This window comes from Gopherus evgoodei, chromosome 8, assembly GCF_007399415.2.
Source record: "Gopherus evgoodei ecotype Sinaloan lineage chromosome 8, rGopEvg1_v1.p, whole genome shotgun sequence".
Classification (NCBI taxonomy): Eukaryota; Metazoa; Chordata; order Testudines; family Testudinidae; genus Gopherus; species Gopherus evgoodei.
Genome location: NC_044329.1, coordinates 100404301 through 100425303, shown reverse-complemented (window position 1 = coordinate 100425303; position 21003 = coordinate 100404301). Strand labels below are relative to the sequence as shown.

Genomic DNA, 21003 nt, shown 5'->3' with positions numbered 1-21003 from the left:
TTCTTGCCTGGTTTTCTTTAGTTAGCTGAGTGTTTTTCTTGATCAGCCCAAGAGTAAGGGAAATTGATTTGTCTTGGTTTAAGAATTTTTAAACCTGCACTGCTGCTGTCTGAAGAATTCCCCCCTTTGTTGGTAACTAAAGCAAAACGAAGGGGATGGATTTCCAGTTCTGCTTTTGTGGGCCTTTAGGTCTATGGTGTTCAACTGTGCAACTCAAGTATCTGATTAAAATGTTAGTCATCCCAGCCAGGCGTCTCTGGGATTCGGGGCTGAGCTCTAGATCTCTTCAGGCAGGCTCAAGATGGCTTGCTGCTGACTATGGCCACAGGTGTGTATGGAGAAGTGACAAAGCACATCCAAAAATACACTGGGCCTGCACTCTTGATACCTATGCTTTTCTGAAAGGTCCTGGCAGATCCTAGCTGGGAAGAAGAAATATGCCCCTCTCCCCACCACTTCATTACTTTGTAGTTGAGGTTGATCACAAACTTTTCAGCGCCTGTGAAACTGGGATGGGAGTGAGCTGGATGCTGAGGAGCTAGAGTATGTGCTGGGGGTAACCTGAAGCAAACTACTGTAAAGAAAATCCTCCTCCGAGGAGAAAGGGGGAGAAACTGGGCTATGTGGGGAGTTCCACCTTAGCAACAACTAGCTGTAGATAAAACCCCACAACCAAACTGTGTCCAGCAAGACAGGCCTCCAGCTCAAGCAGCTGAAATGACATTTATTTAAAACAATTATTTGTCTGACAGCAACTCTTAGAGGTTATACCTACCTGCAGCAAGACAGTCCTTGCCCCCAAGAGCTTACAATCTGCTAAAATGGACAAAAGGTAGGAGAGAGGAAATACTATCTTCATTTTACAGATGGGGAAAACTGAGGCACAGATATTAAGGACTGATTTTTTTTTTTTTTTCAAAAGGGCTCGATGTGCTGAGATCCCAAAAATTTAGTCAGAAGCATCCCAATGGGAGCTGTGGGGGGTTGAGCTTCTTTTGATAATCTAGCCCCATCGGATCTTCTCAGGGTCACTGTGTGTGGTGGCAGAGCCAGGGTTTAAACCCAGATCGCCTGAGTCCAAGTGCACTGCCTTAACCACAGACCAACCATCCTTAAAGAGAGAAGACCGTCCCTTCTGCCCCGTCAGTATGTGAAATACTGAGCAGGCTGACACTACAAACGAAAAGGAACGGGGGTAGGGGATCTCTTTGGGAGACCTGTTCAAAGCAAAAAGTACAACCAAATAAATTAAACTCTACTCAAAGAATAGCTCTCACACCCAGGCCCCCATGTGGAGGAGTCAGTGACAGACCTACCACTACTGTGAGTGCCAGAGTAATGCTTGCCAAGGCTGATCACTCAGAAGTTTTGCTAAAAATGGGCCCTGGAAAAACTTGGGTCACTTACCAGGCTGTCAGGGAAGTTCTAAGAAGTTAAGACATCCGCCATCAAAGCATTTCTGCATTGTCTCGGAATCTTGTAATAGACCCACTTCTGTGTGTGTGTTCAGATAGACCGGAGTCCTGGGAAGCCATCACAGTAGTTACCCTCAGAGTAACTGTGTTGCACAGTGATGGTGTAGCTGGGTGAAATCTCCAACAGCTTTGTAGTCGCCAGCCATGATCTAGTCAGGGGCACAGCCTCCAGCTGAAGTGACACTTGTTGCCAGAGATCCTTACAGAGTGTGAGCATATCGGCTATCAATGGGTCAGTGTAACCAGCAGTTATCGCTTCCCTGGGCCAACCAGGGGCTATGGTAATGTATGGGAAAATTGCTGTTGATGGCTGTTAGGAATTCTTCACCTTGCATGTATCCTGGTGTCTCAAAGCTTCCAAAGGAGAGCGCCATGCTTATCCAGATGGGGTTCCATAAGAGATTCTGGGCATATAGCTTACTAAGGCGCTCCAGTGTAGGGCAAAGTGCTCTGGGTTCTGTTATGTTCAGGTATATGCCCCAAGGATTGAGATGTCTGGATACTGTAACTAGACACTGTTCCAGGGGGAGGCCTGCTGATGGAGACAGTGCAACAGGAATGAGCTTTCCAGTGGTGCTATTCTGTAATGCAACGTCCAGGGCAATCATGCCCCTCGTATCTGGAGAACAAAGCAAAGGGAGATAGTTCATAACAGCCTGAGCCTCAGTGACCCCTTTAATGTATCAATGCATTTGTTAGGTGTAATTAGCACTAAGATTTAAAGGGAGGAAATGAACTGTGTCTCCGTTATGTGTTTGGCTAGAAACAATTCAACAGCTCATTTTCATTGGACTATATGATATTTAATTAATATACAATAAAATGATAGATACACTGATTGTCTGTATAATTGATTCAACGTGCATTCTTAACTGCAGGTAACAAACGCTTTTACTCCTCTATGCATCGTCCACCACTTCCCAGTGTATCCTCTCCAGATAATTAGTAATTTGGAGGGGAATAACTGATTCATATCTGGTAGCATTGTGAGATGCATGGTAGGGTAAGAGGTAATCTTCCACCTTTTGGCCTTTTGACCAGTAGCATTAGATAATCTTAATCCTGCTTCTGACCTAATTTAGGATTGTTCCTCATATAGATTCTCCGTTGCCTGAAACAGCCTGGTTTTATATTACTCCAGCAATAGGTCTCCTCCTACTGCTTGCAGAGACAATTTCATAGACAGGGCCCTACCAAATTTACAGCCATGCAAAACGTACCACTGACCGTGAAATCTGGTCTCTTGTGTGCTTTTACCCTATGCTATACAGATTTCACGGGGAGACCAGCATTTCTTAAACTGGGGGTCCTGACCCAAAAGGGAGTTGCAAGGGAGTCGCAGTATTGCCACCCTAATTTGAGCATTGCCTTTGGAGCTGGGAGGCCAGAGAGCAGCTCTCAAAGCAGTGCTCCACCAGCAACAGTGTAGAAGTAAGGGTGGCAAAACCATGTCATGCCATCCTTACTTCTGTGCTGCTGCTGGTGGCAGCTCTGCCTTCAGAACCTGGGCTCCCGGCCAGCAGCCACTGCTTTCCAGCTGCCCAGCTCTGAAGGCAGCGGCACCACCTGCAGCAGTAAGGGTAGCAGTACTGCAACCCCCCCTACCCCACAATAACAATGCAACACCCCCTTCCCCCCCTCCACAACTCCTTTTTGGGTCAGGATCCCTACAATTACAACTCCATGACGTTTCAGATTTAAATAGCTGAAATCACGAAATTAACTATTTTTGAAATCTTATGACTGTGAATTTGGTAGGCCCCTATTCATAGATCTTAGTGTTGGTACTTTTCTCCTGTTAATCAATTTAAATATGCTTTTGTTCAGTTTAATCCTATTTATATCCCCATGTTTCACCCTCTCTCCTTGCACTATTCTCATTATTATGGTTGTTTTTTGCAACACATTCTGCAGGCTTTGTTCTAGGAGATGCATAGACTACTCCTCTCATCCACTCCCAAGCTCTCAATTACCTAACCTGCCTCACTGCTCTGTCTGTAAATTGGGTTTACAGGCAACCAGAAATGTTCACCGGCACTTAGTGACCCCACTCTGAGAACTATAGCATGAGCTACAACTCTTAGGAAGTGCCAAGTCTGTGACAACTTATGAAAACTCCACCCAGTTGTGTTAGTGGCACATGGGGAAAGACGTGTGACTCACCTTTAAGAATTGACAGTGTTTCCAGCCTGTTCTCATAGTGATCCATCCCATACCACTCTATCCATAGTTCATCGGAGTCTGCTGGGTGAATGTAATCTAGCAAATTGCCTCCAGGATAGTAGAGTCTCTTTCTTGGTGAGTTTACTGTTGGGTTGAGAGAGGGAAAAATGCTGAGTAAAATCATTCCTTTTCAAGGTACGGTGTAGGCTTTTGTCTTTAGGGCTGTGGCTACAGTAGGATATGATGTAGGAGCCATAACTTATCATTACAGCTGTACCAACTACGGTAACAGTTGAGACTGCCGTGTAGACAGTAGTTACCACTTTGTCATCTGACCCTGCTCAAACTAGATCACAGCCTAGAATGTCACATATAGTTGAACACTGCTTAGTCCCTTGACCCAGCTTAAATGTGTCCCCAGTAAGCAGCAATTTAGCTAATAGTCTTAAATAGTACACAGGATTGTTAAGCTACGCTGGATCTCTGTTCCAGAGACCCATAAAACCACATTTTGACTAAGTGGAGTACAGCTGTTCCTTCCCCTCTTGTGCAAGGAGGATAAACTACACTTCTGAGAGAGAGGTGCCTACTTGTTTGGGAGGCGGTAGAGGAAGGTAGAGAGAATCATTGCTCCCAGACTGAAAGAGTCGGCCTCAAATTCTGCCAATCTCATGTGTTGGACAGAGCCACTTGAGAGCAGAACTTGGGACCAGTACTTCCTGACGGTGCAGGTTAGTCATCCTGTAAAAGGCAGGGGAGAAGATGGATTATTGTCTCTCTAATGATTCCTTGTTTGTGTTTTTGATGTATAATGGAAACCTTGAATTGATTTTTTTAATTCTTCTACTTAATTTTATGACTTTAGAAATGTAGGTCTGCTCTACCTTGGAAGAAGCCAGAGATCCAATGAAATCATGACCTCACAAAGGACTAGTTTAGGAGCTATTGAAGGAGGAAGACCATATATTTTTTAGCTCAGACTGTTTAAAACTATGGGAATTTGTTTTGGTTAACACCTACTTAACTCTACTGGGTAATGGAAGCTTGGGAGAAAGAATGCTTTGTTCTATTCAACACCTGGGCCTCTTCGGTCAGAGTGCGCCATCACTCAGCCATCCTTTATGGCCCCAACAAGTCTTCCAGCAACGCTAACTGGAAACCAGACTTATGATATCTTCAAGGTAAAACAACTAGCGGAAGAAACCTTTAAGCAATTTTCCAGGCCTCCTGTATATTGAAAAAAGAGCACAATCCCTTTCTTTAAAACAAACAAACATTCTTTTCAGGACCCAGAGCCTGTGCCTATTTACAGTATTTAGCACTCTCAGTGCACATCAAAATAGAGCCAGGACATTTTCTCTGCCTTTCACAGTTGTTCTTTCAAGTGGGCTTGAGTTAGCTGCTGGCCAAGGCGCACTTAAAGGGTCTCACCACCATGGGTCTGAGCCCCTTTGAAAGTGGTGTAGCATTAGGAGGCAGTGTGGCCTAGGGGACAGGGCCATGGAATGGGCCTCAGGAGCTCTCGCTGCTTTTCCCAGCTCTGCTACTGAGCTGCTGTCACCTTACACAAGTCACTTCCCCTCTCTGAGCCTTGGTTTCTTCTTTGTCTTGTCTATTTAGATAAGCTTTTTTGGAGCAAGGACTCTCTCCTCCTGTGTGTATGTACAGCACCTAACACAATAGGGTCCCAATCTCATTTGGGGCCTCTGGGCACTACTGTAATACAAACATACATGCTGCTTCCTTGAACTGAGCCAGAACAGGATCATAAATGTCATAATAGATTTGTTCAGCACGGCTGTTATCCCGAATGAACAGGAGATCTTCCACTCTGATCGGATCCGTCTTCCCCTGCCACAGAGTGAGGCTATACCTGCGGAGAAAAGAGAGCGTTGAGCTGGCCTGGGGTTCTCGCAGGCTCTCTGCCTGGCTTTTCAATAGTTGGAGATACAGTGGTCTAATTAGCTATTGCTAGTTTGGTCCCTTTCAAATGGAAGGGTTTAGTTCTGAAAATAAGGTTTAGGAATCTGGAAAGACAATACTGTCCAGCACTCTGAGCAGTTCTTTTAACAAGAGACACTGTAGGAGGGTTATTCGTTTGCAAGTGTCTGACTACAGAAAGGTTTCTTCAACATGGGAATAATTTGTACTTGGAGGCCTGACCACTTGGAGCTACAGTGTAGGCAAGGTGCTGGTGGCCAGTACTGTTCATTTAAGTCAGCGGTTCTCAACCAGGGGTACATCTCCTACAGGGTACTCAACTCCTCTAGATCAGTGTTTGTCAACCTGGGACTTGCAGCCCCCAGAGTGGTCATGGGATAGTTTTAGGGAGGGTCACAGCTGCAAGGCTGGCATTAGGAGGTGGCAAGCAGTGCAATTGCCTGGGGACCTACGCCATAGGGTCCCCCCCCCCGAAACAAAGTTACATACTCAGTTCCAGACAGCAGGGCTTGGGCTTCAGACCAGGCTCACCAGGGAAAAACTGGCCCAAGCATCACTGGGAAATGGAAATACTTAGAATTATATTCCAGTGGATTAATTTTATATGGTAAAAATGAGGAAGTCAGCACTTTTTCAATACTAGTATGGCTGTGACACTTTTTTTTTTTGTATTTTTATTTCTGATTTTGTTTTCAAGTAGTTTTCAAGTGAGGTGATACCAAGAGTACTCAAGCCAAATCAGACTCCTGAAAGGTCATCCGGAAATGTTGAGAACCACCGTTTCAAGTGGTTTAGTCAATCCTGCTTGAAGGACTAAAGATGAACGTGTGCTGTTAACTCCTTACCTATCAGACTGAGCCAGCAGCCAGCTGAAATGAGGCCAAGCCAATCTCACCATGACGGCCCTGACGGGGAAGGTGACTCTTTGAGGCAGTGTCCCCGCGATGCTGTGCATCTCATGAATCATTTCCTGAGTGTAGGTTTTGTTGGGGAACAGAAATGAGTAGAGGGTCGTCCACCCGAGAGAGAGAGTGCAGTTTGGGTACTTCTCCTGGATGAGTGAGAGGAATCTAAATGAATCACGTACAGAGCAACAGTTACTGTTCAGAGCTGCACACAAGAAGCCAGGAAACAACTTTATTAAACCTACAAACATAAGAACACACCACATGCCACTAGATGGCACTCTTTGTATATATACTGTACTACACATGCTGCTTTTCATGGCAACTCTCCGAACAGCTCCAACAGCAAGCACTTCCCCCACCCCCCTTGGGAAACAGATGAGAGTCTGGGCAGAAGATGGTAGAAACTCATCACAGTGGTGTATATTGACTGGGAAATTTGCCGTGGACAGGTAGATTTTACTGTAGCTCAACGCTAACCCATTAGATCCTTGGTTTGCTCGTCGTATGAAGCAGAACTGGCCTCTATATTGATTCACATAAGACTGCAAATGGTGCTGAATGAAAATATCTGTCTGGTGACAGAATTCTGAATAAAAAGGTGAACTTTACCCCAGCCCATGCTCCGATTCCCATGTATTTTGAGCGATGGAGTAAAAGACTTAGTAATTTGGAAAAACTGTACAAAAATGTAGAGCGTAGGTGTTTGTGAACCTCAGAAAGTTTGGACTTTGGGCTGGGCTAGCCATTTCAACTAATTAAAAAAAAGACAGTGGGGTATTAAAATCCTGGGTTAAAATGCCAGAGGTTGATTTAACAATTGTATAGAAAATAGAAACTCTGTAGGGTTTTAGAGTAATTTCTGCTCCATTTCAGGTGAACAACTGGTTATAAAATGGTCCTAGGAGAAACAGTCCAGCAAGAGATCCCAACCCATAGAGGAGAATGGTAGCAGGAGACCACCAAGCTACAGCTCCCAGGAGGCATCATGGCTATGGCCCTAGATCAGAATTTGTCGGGTTTTTTCAAATGAAAAGTCAAAATTCTCCACAGAAAGCGGAGACTTTTTGCCAAGAAAATTGTTTTAGGTTTAAAACCATAATTTTCTGTTTAAAAACAGTTTCAATGGAAAATTTTCAAGTGGCCCTGGCTAACAGGGTTACCCACTGTTACAGGGTAACTGAGGATTAGTAAACTCAGGGCTCCAGCGGTCAACTGGAGGAAGGAGTGATTTCTGGAACCTAAATATGTTCTCCAGGGGCTTGATCCAAAGCCTGTTGAAAGCCCCCCACTCACATGAATAGCTACTGGATCAGGCACTCAGTGACCTGGGATCTTAAATGGTTGGTTTTCTTCTTCTTTTTACCTATATAAGCTTTTTTTGCCCACCTTTATCAGCTCTTTAGCTGAACTCCACTCTTGGCACTTCCTGGGCTCTTAGAGTTCTCACAGCGGTAGAGGATTGTTGCTAATGTGTAACCAACTATTTTGTTCCAAAGCTATGGACATGATCAGTACGTGCTGGAATATAAATAACTGAGAAGTGCAACATAAGCCATGAAAGCGATTTAAGAAAAATGTGTTTTACTCACAAACTTGCGTTAACTGCAGTGTTTACGGGGACATTGGGACCCATTAGAATATCTGCATTTAACCATAGAGGTCTATTGAGCTTCACTTCTGAGGATTTCTTTAGTAAAATATCCAGAGATGGTCAACTGCCTTGATGCTTTTGAAATCCAGCTTGACACCTGGCCAAGAGAGAATCCATTGAGAAATTCCATTGGTATGGGATAGTAGCAGCTGGTCAGCTACGCACAAATGAAAATAGGAGGTGTGTTTGTACAACACCTGGCACTGTGGGGTCCTGGTCCAGGACTAGGGCTCCTTGGCACTATGGTCCTACAAATAAATAATGATATCTTTAACATTGCCTACCGCTGGTCCCCAGTACTGCCCCATCATTCCCTGCCCAATGGGGTGTGAAGACCATTCTTCTGAATTCCATATGTTCATAGACCACTCGGGCAAAGGGTTACATCAGCTTGTTTAAAGGTGCAGCACTTTATATTACCTTTGCTGGATGAGTTAAGGACGACATCCAGCCATTCCTGAAAAGAGTTGTCACTGTAAATAGCGGGGGGATGGGCCATGATGGGCTTGTCAGTCTCATTACGGGTGTTGTGTCCTATGTTGACATCTGCTTCCAGGACCATAGCATCACCTGTGTGCACAATGAATTCACAGTATGAATCCTTGACTGGAGTCTGTGTATATAAATTACACCCTCCACACTCATCAGTGTCTTCACAACATTTTTGCCACCCCAAGCGGCGGGCGCAAAAAAAAAAAGTGATCGGTGGCAGTTCCACTGCGCCACTTTCTTCAGCAGCAGCAATTCGGCGGCAGGTCCCTCCCTCTGAGAGGGACCGAGGGACTTGCCGCTGAAGAGCTCGAGGTGCTGCCTCTTCCCCTGGGCTGCCCCAAGCACCTGCTTGCTGAGCTGGTCCCTGGAGCCGGCCCTGCCTATGGGCTCAATCCTGCAAGGTGCTGTGCACTCTGTTCATTACCCACCAAAGCATTTAAGCATGTGTATAGTCATACTGAAGTTGATGAATTACTCAGGTGCTTAAAGTTAAGCATGTGTTTAAGTGCTTTGCTGGAGAGGGGCCCCAGTGCTTATTTCTTGGAGGTTCAAGCCCTGTGTCTCTCACAAATACATATGTGATGTTTCCTACCTGTGCTAGATCAAGGAACCGCAATTTCTTTCTTTAAGCAGGATGGTCACCTACAAGGCAGCTAGCAGCTTCACCAACAGTTCCAGGCTAATAGTTCCTGCTCTGATCATAAATATGGCCCGGGAACGGATGAGCCCCTATAGTCTATTAAATGATTAGAGAGGTGATAGCAAAAGGCCTGATCCACTGCCCCTTAAAGTCAATGGGAATCTTTCTATTAATCCCATCTGAGGTGAAAAACTACTTTTGGATTTAGCTGGGGATGGATCCTGCTTTGAGCAGAGGGTTGGACTAGATGACCTCCTGAGCTCCCTTCCAGCTCTAATATTCTATGATTCTAATTTAACTGGGCTTCAGATCAGTCCCCTAATCACCCCAAAAGGGGGGTTCTTCTAAGCCTGGTGCTACCCACCAATTCCTGGGTAGAGCTATTACTGAGATTCCTCTCTTCCAGCTGTAACTAGTCCCTGGCCATTCCAGGTGAGTGATACCAGACTGGAAAGTTCCAGTTTTTCTTTCCAGAATGATTCCAAATGCTCCGTGATGACCCCGAGTTAGCAGATACATCGTGGATTAGAGGTTTATCTCATAAGGTCAGAAAAATCTGATTTGGGGAGGGGATGCTGTCTTGCATCACCATGGAGCTTTCTGTACTTTCCTCCTGTACGTTATAACCACAAGATAAAACTGCTTCAGGTGAACGTGGCACAAAACCATCAACTTTTACAGAGTAGCTTTATCTCCTGAAGCTATAAGCAAGCCCTGCTTATCATGTTAGGTGAGCCTGCCTTTCAACATATCCGGGATTTCTGCTGCTTGATTCAGGGTGTAGAACGATGTTCTCATCTGAACATTAAACTTTAGCAGACCTCTTCTTTTCCTAACGTACTCTACTTTTGGCTAGTACAAAGCCCAGTTTCAAACCATTTAGTTTTATCTTCAATGTTGGAAACCCCCCTCAGCATTGTCTTCTGGCTAGGACATATCTTTTTTTGCCCCAATCAGATACACTGATAAATGAATCACTACAGAAACTCTACATATGCTCAGTTGATCAACTAATTCCAAAATCTAATATGCTCAGTGTTTGCCTGAGCTCCCTACGTTGTGCGCTGGCAGCTAACTCTCCTGAGTGAAATTCTGGCCCCACTGAAGTCAACTGGGAGTTTTGCCATTGACATCAATGGAACCAGGGTTTGACCTTATGGCTTTTCAATCTCATGTAATTAGAAACATAAAGGACAGGGACGTAGCATTTGCTAGACTTGGCAAGACCACTGATGCACGTAGTCCGGCATCCTGCCTTTGGCCGTGCTTCAAAGGAAGGAAAACTCCCCACTAAATCTGTAGTCAATTGTTCAGTGCTGTACCCGGTGAGAAAGGCGGGGTGGAAAATTCCTTTCTGCCTCCTGTAGGTGATCTGATTACACCCTGAAGTGTGAGAACCAACTCCCCTCGTTATCTTGGCTTTCCTAGCTACACAGGTTACTGCAGATGGAAAAACTATATTTTACTCTTCAAGGCAGCTGCCAGCTCGCTCTTTTTGTTTGCAGAATGATACCAGGTGACCAGCAATCCATCCTTCCTGTCAACGCTCCCCAGATTTAGCAGATATTCTAACAGGTCTCCGTCTGTCTCAAAGGCTGGTTTGGGTGCAGAGTCTGAAATACCAAGGAAGATTCATAATAAGTAACTTCAGGGCTGTTGATTAATCGCAGTTAATCCACACACTTAACTAAAAAAAAATTGTGATTAATTGTAGTTTTAATCCCACTGTTAAACAATAGAATACCAGTTGATGTTTACTTTTGGATGTTTTTCTACATTTTTCAATTATATTGATTTCAATTACAACACAATGCAAAGTGTACAGTGCTCACTTAATATAATTTTTTATTACAAATATTGCTCTGTTAAAAAAAAAATAGTATTTTTCAGTTCACCTCCTACAAGTACTATAATGCAATCTCTTTATAGGGAAAGTGCACTTTACAAATGTAGATTTTTTTGGTTTGTTTTGATTTTGAGTGCAGTTATGTAACAACGTAAAACTTTAGAGCCTGCAAGACCACTCAGTCCTACTTCTTGCTCAGCCAATCGCTAAGACAAACAAGTTTGTTTACATTTACAGGAGATGCTGCTGCCCACCTCTCATTCTCAGGTGACATTGTAAATAAGAAGAGCCATTTGCATGACACGTTTGTAGCTGCATTGCAAGGTATTTACATGTCAGATATGCTAAATATCCTTATGTCCCTTCATACTTCAGCCACCATTTCAGAGGACATGCTTCCATGCTGATGATGCTCGTTTAAAAAAAGTGTGTTAATTAAATTTGTGACTGAACTCCCTGGGGGAAAACTGTGTGTCTCCTGCTCTGTTTTACCCACATTGTGCCATATATTTCATGTTCTAGCCGTCTCGGAGGATGACCCAGCACATGTTGCTCATTTTAAGAACACTTTCACAGCAGATTTGACAAAACACAAAGAAGGTACCAAAGTGAGATTTCTAAGGGTAGCTGCAGCACTTGGCCCAAGGTTTAAGAATCTGACGTGCCTTCCAAAATCTGAGAGGGATGAGGTGTGGAGCATGCTTTCAGAAATCTTAAAAAGAGCAATACTCAGATGTGGAAACTACAGAATCCAAATCACCAAAAAAGAAAATCAACCTTCGATTGGTGCCATCTGACTCAGATGATGAAAATGAACATATGTTGCTCTATATTGCTTTGGCCTGTTATCAAGCAGAACCCGCCATCACCATGGATACATGTTGTCTGGAGTGGTGGTTAAAGCATGAAGGGACATACGAATCTTTATTGCATCTGTCATATAAATATCTTGTGATGCCGGCTACAACAGTGCCATGCAAACGCCTGTTCTCACTTTCAGGTGACATTGTAAACAAGAAGCGGGCAGCATTATCCTCTGCAAATGTAAAAAAAAATAAAACTTGTTTTCAAGTGATTGGCTGAACAAGAAGTAGGACTGAGTGGACTTGTAGGCTCTAAAGCTTTCCATTATTTAATTTTGAGTGCAGTGATCTGTAAGTTCAACTTTCATGATAAAGAGAGAGAGTGTAACCCACACACCTGCTGTCCTATCTAGTGGCATCAAGAGAAAGAGAGAAATGAGTCTGCTGTACAGCCTTAGTTAACAGCCAACTGGTTTTTAGCTCACGCAGTAGAGGCTCATGCATTTAGCTCCAGAGGTCCCCAGTTTGATCCCGCATGCTGACCTTACAATAGCACTACTGTAGTGCTATTAGGCGAATTGAAAAATGTTTTTATTTACAGTGCAAATATTTGTAATAAAAAATAAATATAAAGTGAGCACTGTACACTTTGTATTCTGTGCTGTAATTGAAAACAATATATTTGAAAATGTAGAAAACCTCAAAAATATTTAAATAAATGGTATTCTATTCTTGTTTAAAAGTGCAATTAAGTGTATGATTAATTGCAATTAATCTTGGGGAAACAAATGTAAAACTAATCCAAGCACTGGCTGGGTTTTTGAAGAGTGGGACCTGAAGGGAAGTAATAGGAGAACTGCTTGACTGCTCCCAAACATTTTTGTCCATATAGGACATATTCGGTAGCACAACAGATTTCCTCTCTCATTTTTCTGATTTCAGTGGAAAACTGCAGCAGAGTGGGGAGGGGGAAAGGGTTAACACCTGTTGACTAGGTAGATTTTTTGGCTGTGACACAATGGAGTTAGAGCCGGGAGTGACTGTAAGTTGTGAGGAACTATCCTTGACTCATTGTGTTCGCACCTGCAGTAAGAACTAGGAGAGTCTCAGCAGAGACTAACCTGAAGGTTGCTGATGAGATGACAATGCAGTGAAGAGCCCTCTGGGCTACCTGCAATACCCATTTTTGATCTAACAATGTAGACACTGATCCCTGCAAGGGCAGTGGTTAAAAATCTAATTTAAAAACTCCTTGCTCGGTGTAGTCCCCCAGTTCTAAATATTGTGTCAGTAACAGACCATCACAGGCAGACAAAGAAAATATAAATCCCCTCTCCAGGCTGACAAATTGTATATTAAGTTTAGCTTAAATCAGTTTGAAAGGGCGGGTATCCCACCCGTAAAGTCAATGTTTACATAGGTTTGGGATGGCATTTATATTATCACTGATGTGTCACTTCTGGGGAAGCTTTCCATACAGATCCTTTCTGCAGACAGACTCCACCAACGCCATTTATTTTTAATGAATGAAGGCTGTTCCTCCACAATGAATGGTGTGAGATATTCTTCCTGATCCACAAAGCCACCGCACAATCATCATTACATCTATCGTACCTCAGTGTCACCACTTTCTCTCTCCCCACTCCCTCCCCCTTAAGCACAGCTGGCTCCTATCTTGTTTCTGCTGCTTTTCCCCATGCAAATAATTTAGCTACTTTTCCCCAAATGCACCCTCTGGAGCCAATCAGCCAGAATCTAAGGTCAAGAAGCATTAACTGGTTTGGCTTTGTACCTTGGGGGGGATTCTTGTTATTGGTCAGACACACAGCCAGAGCGATGCAGGTGGAAATCACCGCCACAACGCAGACACCAGTCACCGCTGCTCCTGTCGCTCCAATGGAAGCACACCTCCTCTGACGGAAACCATGCCAGTCCTTCGAGGGCACCCACTCTTGGGCAGCTGTGTTACGAAATTCAAGCTACCTTCAAAAGAAAACTGAGCCCCTGAGGCTGGGGAAGTTTATAATGATTAAACTCTTGCCGAAGGCCGACAGTGCCTAAAGTTCAAACATGCGCCAAAGGCAGGAGCTGACACATACATCAGCCTGATTCTTGGACAGCTTCTTTCTAACAGCTCTGCCTTGGAGGGCTCCCCAGCTACCAGCCCAGCACTGCCTGCCTTTGGGGACTGTACCACAGGGAGGCCTTTATGGAACCTCCTCTATGTAAGCGTCAGCCCCTCCTTCCTTCAGCTGTCATGTGGGCATGGCTGGATTTTAAGGGCCAAGTTCCATTCCCTCACTCCGTCTGGGAGCTGCTCTGTTAATGTCACGCCTTCGGTTTCTGGAGGCAGCTCCAGAGGAGTGCTCAGCTAAGGTTACAGTGGGAGCATGCTAGGCCGTGGCTGGTGCAGGCTGAGAACAGCGCGCCTGCGGGTTTGAAAAAAACAAGTACACAACCACGTGGCTGGGATTCCTGCGTGATGGCACTGAGACTAATGCAGCCAGTCACTGCAGTAACCTGAACAGCTTAGTTTAAGGTTACAGTCTGAAACACACAGAAATCAGGAACTGCAAACGGGCAGCCACAGGAACCTTAGCGCACCACATTGCACACAACAGTGTCAATTTTGACCTCAGCTGTGAAAACCTCACTGAAGTCAATCCAATTTGGGTTTTCTTCTCAGGGCAGGATGGAGCCCCCGGTGCATTGATGTTGGCCCATGTACCTCCACTGAAGTCAACTGGAGCTGGGTCGATTTTCACTGGCTGAGGAACTGGCCATTTATTTTTAACAGTGTAACTAGGAGCCTACCCTACACCCTGCGTGCAATGGGGCTAGTTATTCCCTCTCTGAGAACCTTATTCTATATTTAAAACCGAAGACCTGCACCAGACAGATGGTTGCAAACCTCTGTGTAACTAACACACCACTACAAATGTAACCCCCTGTTTGGCGCTGGCTCAGTAGCTGTATGATGTGTGTATAGGAGATTGGCACTTCGTGGTCTGTGGGCAGTCCCCAAGTTTCTGCTGCCTGGGCTAGTTTCACGGTGCTGCTGGTAGGTGCCCGACTCTTCTCTGCTTGGTGTGCTGAGGACTAAAGCTGCTTGGCGGTGCCTCCGGTGAGACAAGGGGTTCATCACACTAAGGCAGTGGCTACCACGCATGAACTCACAAATAATTCAAACTCACCCAAGCAAACAAATGTTAAAACAGTAACTATAAACTTTAGGTAAGGATTTGATTATAGAGAACTAGACAACAAACATATTAAATGATTAAAATGGGTAGAGAGATTTAATAATGCTTTTTAATTACTAAAGGCTACGCCGGCAAGCAGCCGAGGTCAGGTGATCACACATTTCTCCAATGTTCCTAACAATAGAGTCTCCCCCCGCCCCTCTGTTCCCATGTCTCAGGTTGCACATAGAGATGTGTTGCAGGCCTGTAAGCAGGTGGTGTTAGAAAAACACTTCATTATGCTGGGAACTGGCAATGTGCATTAATGGTGTGACATTAAACCTGAGCTATCTATCTAACTATAACACAGGGGACTCACTCAGAGTCCTCTTCTGGCTGAGCAGGCAGGAGACTGATGCAGGCAAGCAGGTCCTCCCTGGGGATTGCTGGAGAGGGACCCATTCCCTCCTGGAATGGTTCTTTAAAGCTTTGAACCCACAAGTTCAGTTGTAGTTAGATCTCTGGAGCCCAAATCCCAGCTCTGGTGTGGGCTGGCTGCAGGGCAGGCAGGCTGCAGATGGCTGCAGGAGAATTGGACTCTCTCTGCCTGTTGCCAGCAGGATAAGGGAAGGAGGAGCAGACTGTCTTCTCCTGAGGCTTTTCTGTAGGCTGAGGTTACGGATAGGCCAGTTGCTGGGCCTGGAAGTGCTGTTGAGGGAGGAGGGTTGCCAGAGTGGCTGGGGGGAGTTTGCATTCCCCCTCCTCTTCCTTCCTGCTGCCCAGGAAATCAGCACTGTAGGATTCTGTCAGGGGAGGCCCTACAGGTGAGTTTCTTCTCTTGGGGCACAGCCCCCTCACTAAGAGGCTTGGGGGGCCTACATCCTTTCCCTCCTGCAATCTTGATGCCCGCATCAAGATTCAGACTCTACCTGTTCAAAAGTCCAAAGTGTCCAATGTCCAAAACTGCAAGGTCTGCAAGTCACTTATCTAAACGGTGCTATCTGGTTACACATAATTCCTGCTTAACCACATCATAACGTTTATCTTCTACTTTATATAGTATGAACCTTCACAGCGAACTCATGAGGCAGCACCTGACAAAATTAGCCACAGCTGATATGAATCTTTACACCACACTGAACAGAAAATCATCGGGCACAGCGGAGGAATCATACGTGAATCTGCACACAGGCTTTATCAGTCTCTGAGGCCTTGTTTCCTCTGAAAATCCTCCTTCTGTGTCCACTGTAGTCTTCACGGCTTCAGGGGTAAAGTCAGGTGGTTGTGTGGCTTGAGGAACTGTGCTAGCATCTGTAATCTCACTTTCTTGTGCTCTATATACTTCTACTGTGCCTTCCTGTGGGGCTGTGCTCCAGGAATGGGTGCTGTGACTGCTTTCTCTGCAGCAGAGGAAGGGTGCCTGTCAAATACCTGGTGGTGGTGTCAAAATGCATCGGCGATGGATAAACACACTGTCTCATCACCTGAGGCCGACTTGCACTCTCCCTCCAGAGGAGTGAGATTATGTACTTCAGGTGACTTGGGTTCCTGATTTCTAGTCACTGGGTGAATCAGAGGGGGTTTCACTGTGGGTACTTCAAGAAAATGAATCACTGTCCTATTGTCAGCAGCTGGTTTCTGTGCAAAACTTTTGTTTCTTGGTCCACTTTCTCACATCAAGCAGCATGCTGGAATGTCTGGTAGCTTCTGAACTATGATGTACGGGGTCAGGCCTCCAATGGCTACTGAAACTGTGCTCTTCAGGGATACTGAGATTTTTGTATGAGTCCATGGTCTTCAGGTAGCAAATCCTGTTCAATTACGTGTCTATTGAAGCTGTATTTATTACTGGAGTACCCTTTCTCTGCAGTATTCCTTGGTAACTTGTACGCCGCACTCAGTTGTTCTTTAAGCTGTGTTACATATTGCACGTAGAATTGTTGACTGGTGCCATCTGGAGATGCTCCAAAGCACATGTCCACAGGCAGACGAGCTTCCCTACCAAGCATTAGGTAGTAGGGTGAGAATCTGGTAGACTCATTCTTGGTGAAGTTGTAAGCATGCACCAGATGGCTTCAGTGATGACTCCGATGGGGCTTTTGAGCAGGATTAAGCATTCCCAACATATTTAGCAATGTTTTATTGAATCTCTCCTGCTGAGGGTCACTCTGCAGAGGATATAGACTCATAGACTTTAAGGTCGAAGGGACCATTATGACCATCTAGTCCGACCTCCTGCACAATGCAGGCCACAGAATCTCACCCCCCCACTCCTGTATCAAACTCCTAACCTATGTCTGAGTTATTGAAGTCCTCAAATTATGGCATGGAGTGGGACATCTTAACACCTGCCACCTGCAGCAATTCCCTTTATTAAACTATTCTTGAAGTCTCTGTGTTGGCCAGTATGTATTCATGCAGGCAGGCCATAATGATGGAAATACTGTTTCCAGAGTACCTTTGCCACGTTGGTCCTTGGTCAGGAAAACTTGTGCATACTGAGTGAAGTGTTCAGTGATGACCAACAGATTGGTGGTGTTGCTCTGGTTCAAAAGATACAAAAGTCCACACAGAGCAGATCCATGAGCCCTTTACTGTGAACTAACTCAGCTGTGAACTAACAGCTGAGTGTTTGCGCGATGTCTTCCTGGCAATGCAGAGAACAGCTTTTGCAGTATTGTTCAACGTCCCACGCAATATGTGGCCAGTAGAATCTGGTTCTCACAAGGTCTGTAGTTATATCTATTCCCAAGTGGCCTGCATCATCATGAAGTGACTTCAGCACTACACTTCTGTCACTGAGGATGCTCCAAGGGGTTACAAATCATTCTATATGGCAACCCTCCCTGACCGATCAGCTTATCCCATTCCCTGAGCATTAACAAGGTGTTGAGGTGTTTGCTCTTCACCCATGGTCACAGCCTCCCTTGTAGCTTGACCAGGACTATGTCTCTGATGCAGGAGTCAGTTAACCAAATTTTCTTCAACTCCTCACAATTCAACTGAGGCAGTGATGTCAAATCTAAGCTCATCAAGAGGGAAAGACTTTGGGAAAGGCTTTAGGTGACACTCCTAAAATGTCTCTCCAGGTTAGCAATAGTCAGATTGGGTTTTGCCTTGGCAATTTTACACATTGCTCTCGCTACAGGGGTGGCTATCTTTATCCATTCATCATCTGGAGGATAGTGATCATGTGGTCATTGAGACAAGATGTCGTTGTCAATATTAGTCTTTCCAAAGTGATATGTGGCTAGATCGGCTAACCACTGGTGTCCAGCTCCGTCATGCTTTGCAGATGTCAGGATGTAAATCAGGGGATTGATATTAGTCCTGACTACAAACTTTGCACCATAGAGGTAATCATGGAACTCTTCCACAATGGCCTACATCAGTGCAGGGAATTCTAACTTATGCACTGGGTAGTTTTTCTGAGGCAGTCAGACTTTGGCTGGCATAGGCCACAGGTTGATATCCATCTGGGTGCCCTTGATATGGGATTGCAAACCAACTGTCCATGCTGGCATCTATATGTAGCAAGTAGGTCTTGTTGGGATCTGCAAAGGCAAGAACAGAGACCGTTGCCAAGCTGTTGGAGTATGGAAAGCATACTCCGACAGCTGCAGTCCACCTGTCTCCAAAAAGTTCAGACACCTTATGGTGAGGCACTTCCGGCTTACAAGGGCTCCTATTCTTTTGATACAAAGAGTCAGGGCATTCAGTGGATGGGCAATGATTGAATATCCCTTCACAAAACATCTGTAATACCCACAGAATCCAAGGAAACCCTGGAGCACTTTCAGATTTCTTGGTCGTAGCCAGGTCTTGAAAGCTTCTAACTTATCTGGGTCTGCTACTGCTCCTTGTGAGACAATGTGCCCAACGTATTTCACACTTGATTGGCAAAACTGGCACCTGTCTAAGGACAGCTTGAATCCACAGGTGCTGACATGATCAAGCACTTAAGAAGATGCTCATGTTCCTTGAAAGTCTTCCTGAAAACAATAAGGTCATCCAGATAAATCAACCCCTCCACCAAGTTCATGTCTCTGTTTTCTCCTTTGATTTCTGGAAAATTGCTGGGACTCCAAATATACCCTGGGGCTTCCTTCTAAACTCGTAAAAGCCCAATGTACAAATAAAAGCTGTCTTCTCACAACCTTCAGAGTCCTAGGGATTTGGCAATACCCACTTCTCAGATCAAGGACCGAAAAGCACTTGCTTCTGGTAAGGCAATTCAAGACATCTTCCACCTGGGGCAAAATGTACTGATTGGGTACTGTTTCTCTACTCAGGGTACGGTAGTCCACACACAATCCGATGTCATGATTCTTCTTATAGGCTATCACAACGGGAGATGCAAATGGGCTTCTGGATTAATCCAGCAGCTTTGAGCTCCAACAGATGCTTTCTCATGCCCTTGACATTTGCAAGTGAAAGGAACCGGAATCTCTCCCAGAAGGGCTTATCACTCATCCAGATTCAGAGTTTGAGCCAATATCCCATTTGTGTTGCAAGAATACATTTGCTTTCTGGGCCAGCTCCTGTCTCAGGCACTCTTTCTGGACCTTGGTCGCAGGGAGTTTCCAAAGTTTAGGCAGTTGGATTAGTCTCAGGACAATGAAAGAGTCCACTGACAGTCTCAGCTCTGTAGACATGGACAATCAAGGTCCCCAGCTTGAGAATCCAGGTCAATGAAAGCCCTTTTGTATATGCAATGTGCATTAATGGTGAGACATTAAACCCTACCTAGCTATGTAACTGTAACGCAAGGGACTCACTCAGGGTCCCTTTTCGGCTGAGTAGGCAGGAGATTGATGCAGGCAAGCAGGTTCTCCCTGGGGATTGCTGGAGAAGGACTAACCGCCCGCTCCCTCCTGGAATGATTCTTTAAAGCTTGGAACCCCCGGGTTCAGTTGTAGTCAGGTCAGGTAACTGGATCCCAAATATTGGATCCGGTGCGGGTTGGCTGCAAGACAAGCAGGCTGCAGGTGGAGACAGGAGAGCTGGGCTGTCTCCTCCTGTTGCTGGCAGGCTGGGGGCGGGAGGAATGGATTGTCCCCTCCTGGGGTCTTTCTGCAGACTCATGTCACAGCTGTTGGGCCTGGAAGTGCTGTGCTGACAGGCTGGAGGGAGACCTCCTCTCCCCTCTGCTCCCTGGCTCGCCTTAGCCAGGTGCAGGGAACCCGGAGCTAATCACAGCCTCCCTCCTGAGCACCTGGGGCTTGCATAGGGGCCGAGGGTGCATGCATTCTGCCTGGCTGTCCTTCAACTGGCTGCCGGGGACTGCTTTTGTCTCCACTTCTCCCATTGGTTGAGAGAGGAGGGTTGCCAGGGTAACTGGGGTGGGGGATTGCCTTCCCTTCCCCTTCCCTTCTGCTGCTGGGGACGTCAACAGGGCAGGACTCTGTTGTGGACCCCATGGGGGCCCACGGGGGAGGGGGGAAAGGGGTGTCTCTTCTCTTGGGGAGCAGAGCCGACAGGGTCCCTTTTTGACTGGCCATTTCGGTTGAAAACCAGCCACTTAGCAACCCTACCCTGGCGCTGCAGACGTGGTGCAGTCTTCTGCGAACACGTCCTCGGGCGCTGCAAACACAGTGCCCTTCTCCTTGTGCACGTTCCTGGCACTACAGACATAATGCCCTCTTCCACACGTGTCCCCGGCACTACAGACACAGTGCCCTCCTCTCCGCGCATGTCCCTGCACTACAGACACAGTGCCCTTCCTCCTTGTCCATGTCCCTGCACTACAGACACAGCGCCCTCCTCCCCGCACACGTCCCTGTACTACAGACAGTGCCTTCCTCCTTGTGCATGTCCCTGCACTACAGACACAGTGCCCTTCCCCTTGTGCATGTCCCTGCACTACAGACACAGTGCCTTCCTCCTTGTGCATGTCCCTGCA

At 45.8% G+C, this 21003-nt stretch overlaps 1 protein-coding gene across 1 annotated transcript; it reads right to left on the bottom strand.

Moving 5' to 3' along the window:
- Positions 1–68: 68 nt before the first annotated feature.
- FAM151A (family with sequence similarity 151 member A) lies at positions 69–18387 on the bottom strand. The gene is given in 11 exon segments (XM_030573939.1): positions 69–1773; positions 1775–2094; positions 3639–3782; positions 5372–5511; positions 6425–6649; positions 8077–8200; positions 8203–8235; positions 8559–8708; positions 10737–10883; positions 13712–13879; positions 18366–18387. Coding segments are annotated over 11 exon segments (1821 nt in total). The 3' UTR covers positions 69–1425.
- Positions 18388–21003: the final 2616 nt, after the last annotated feature.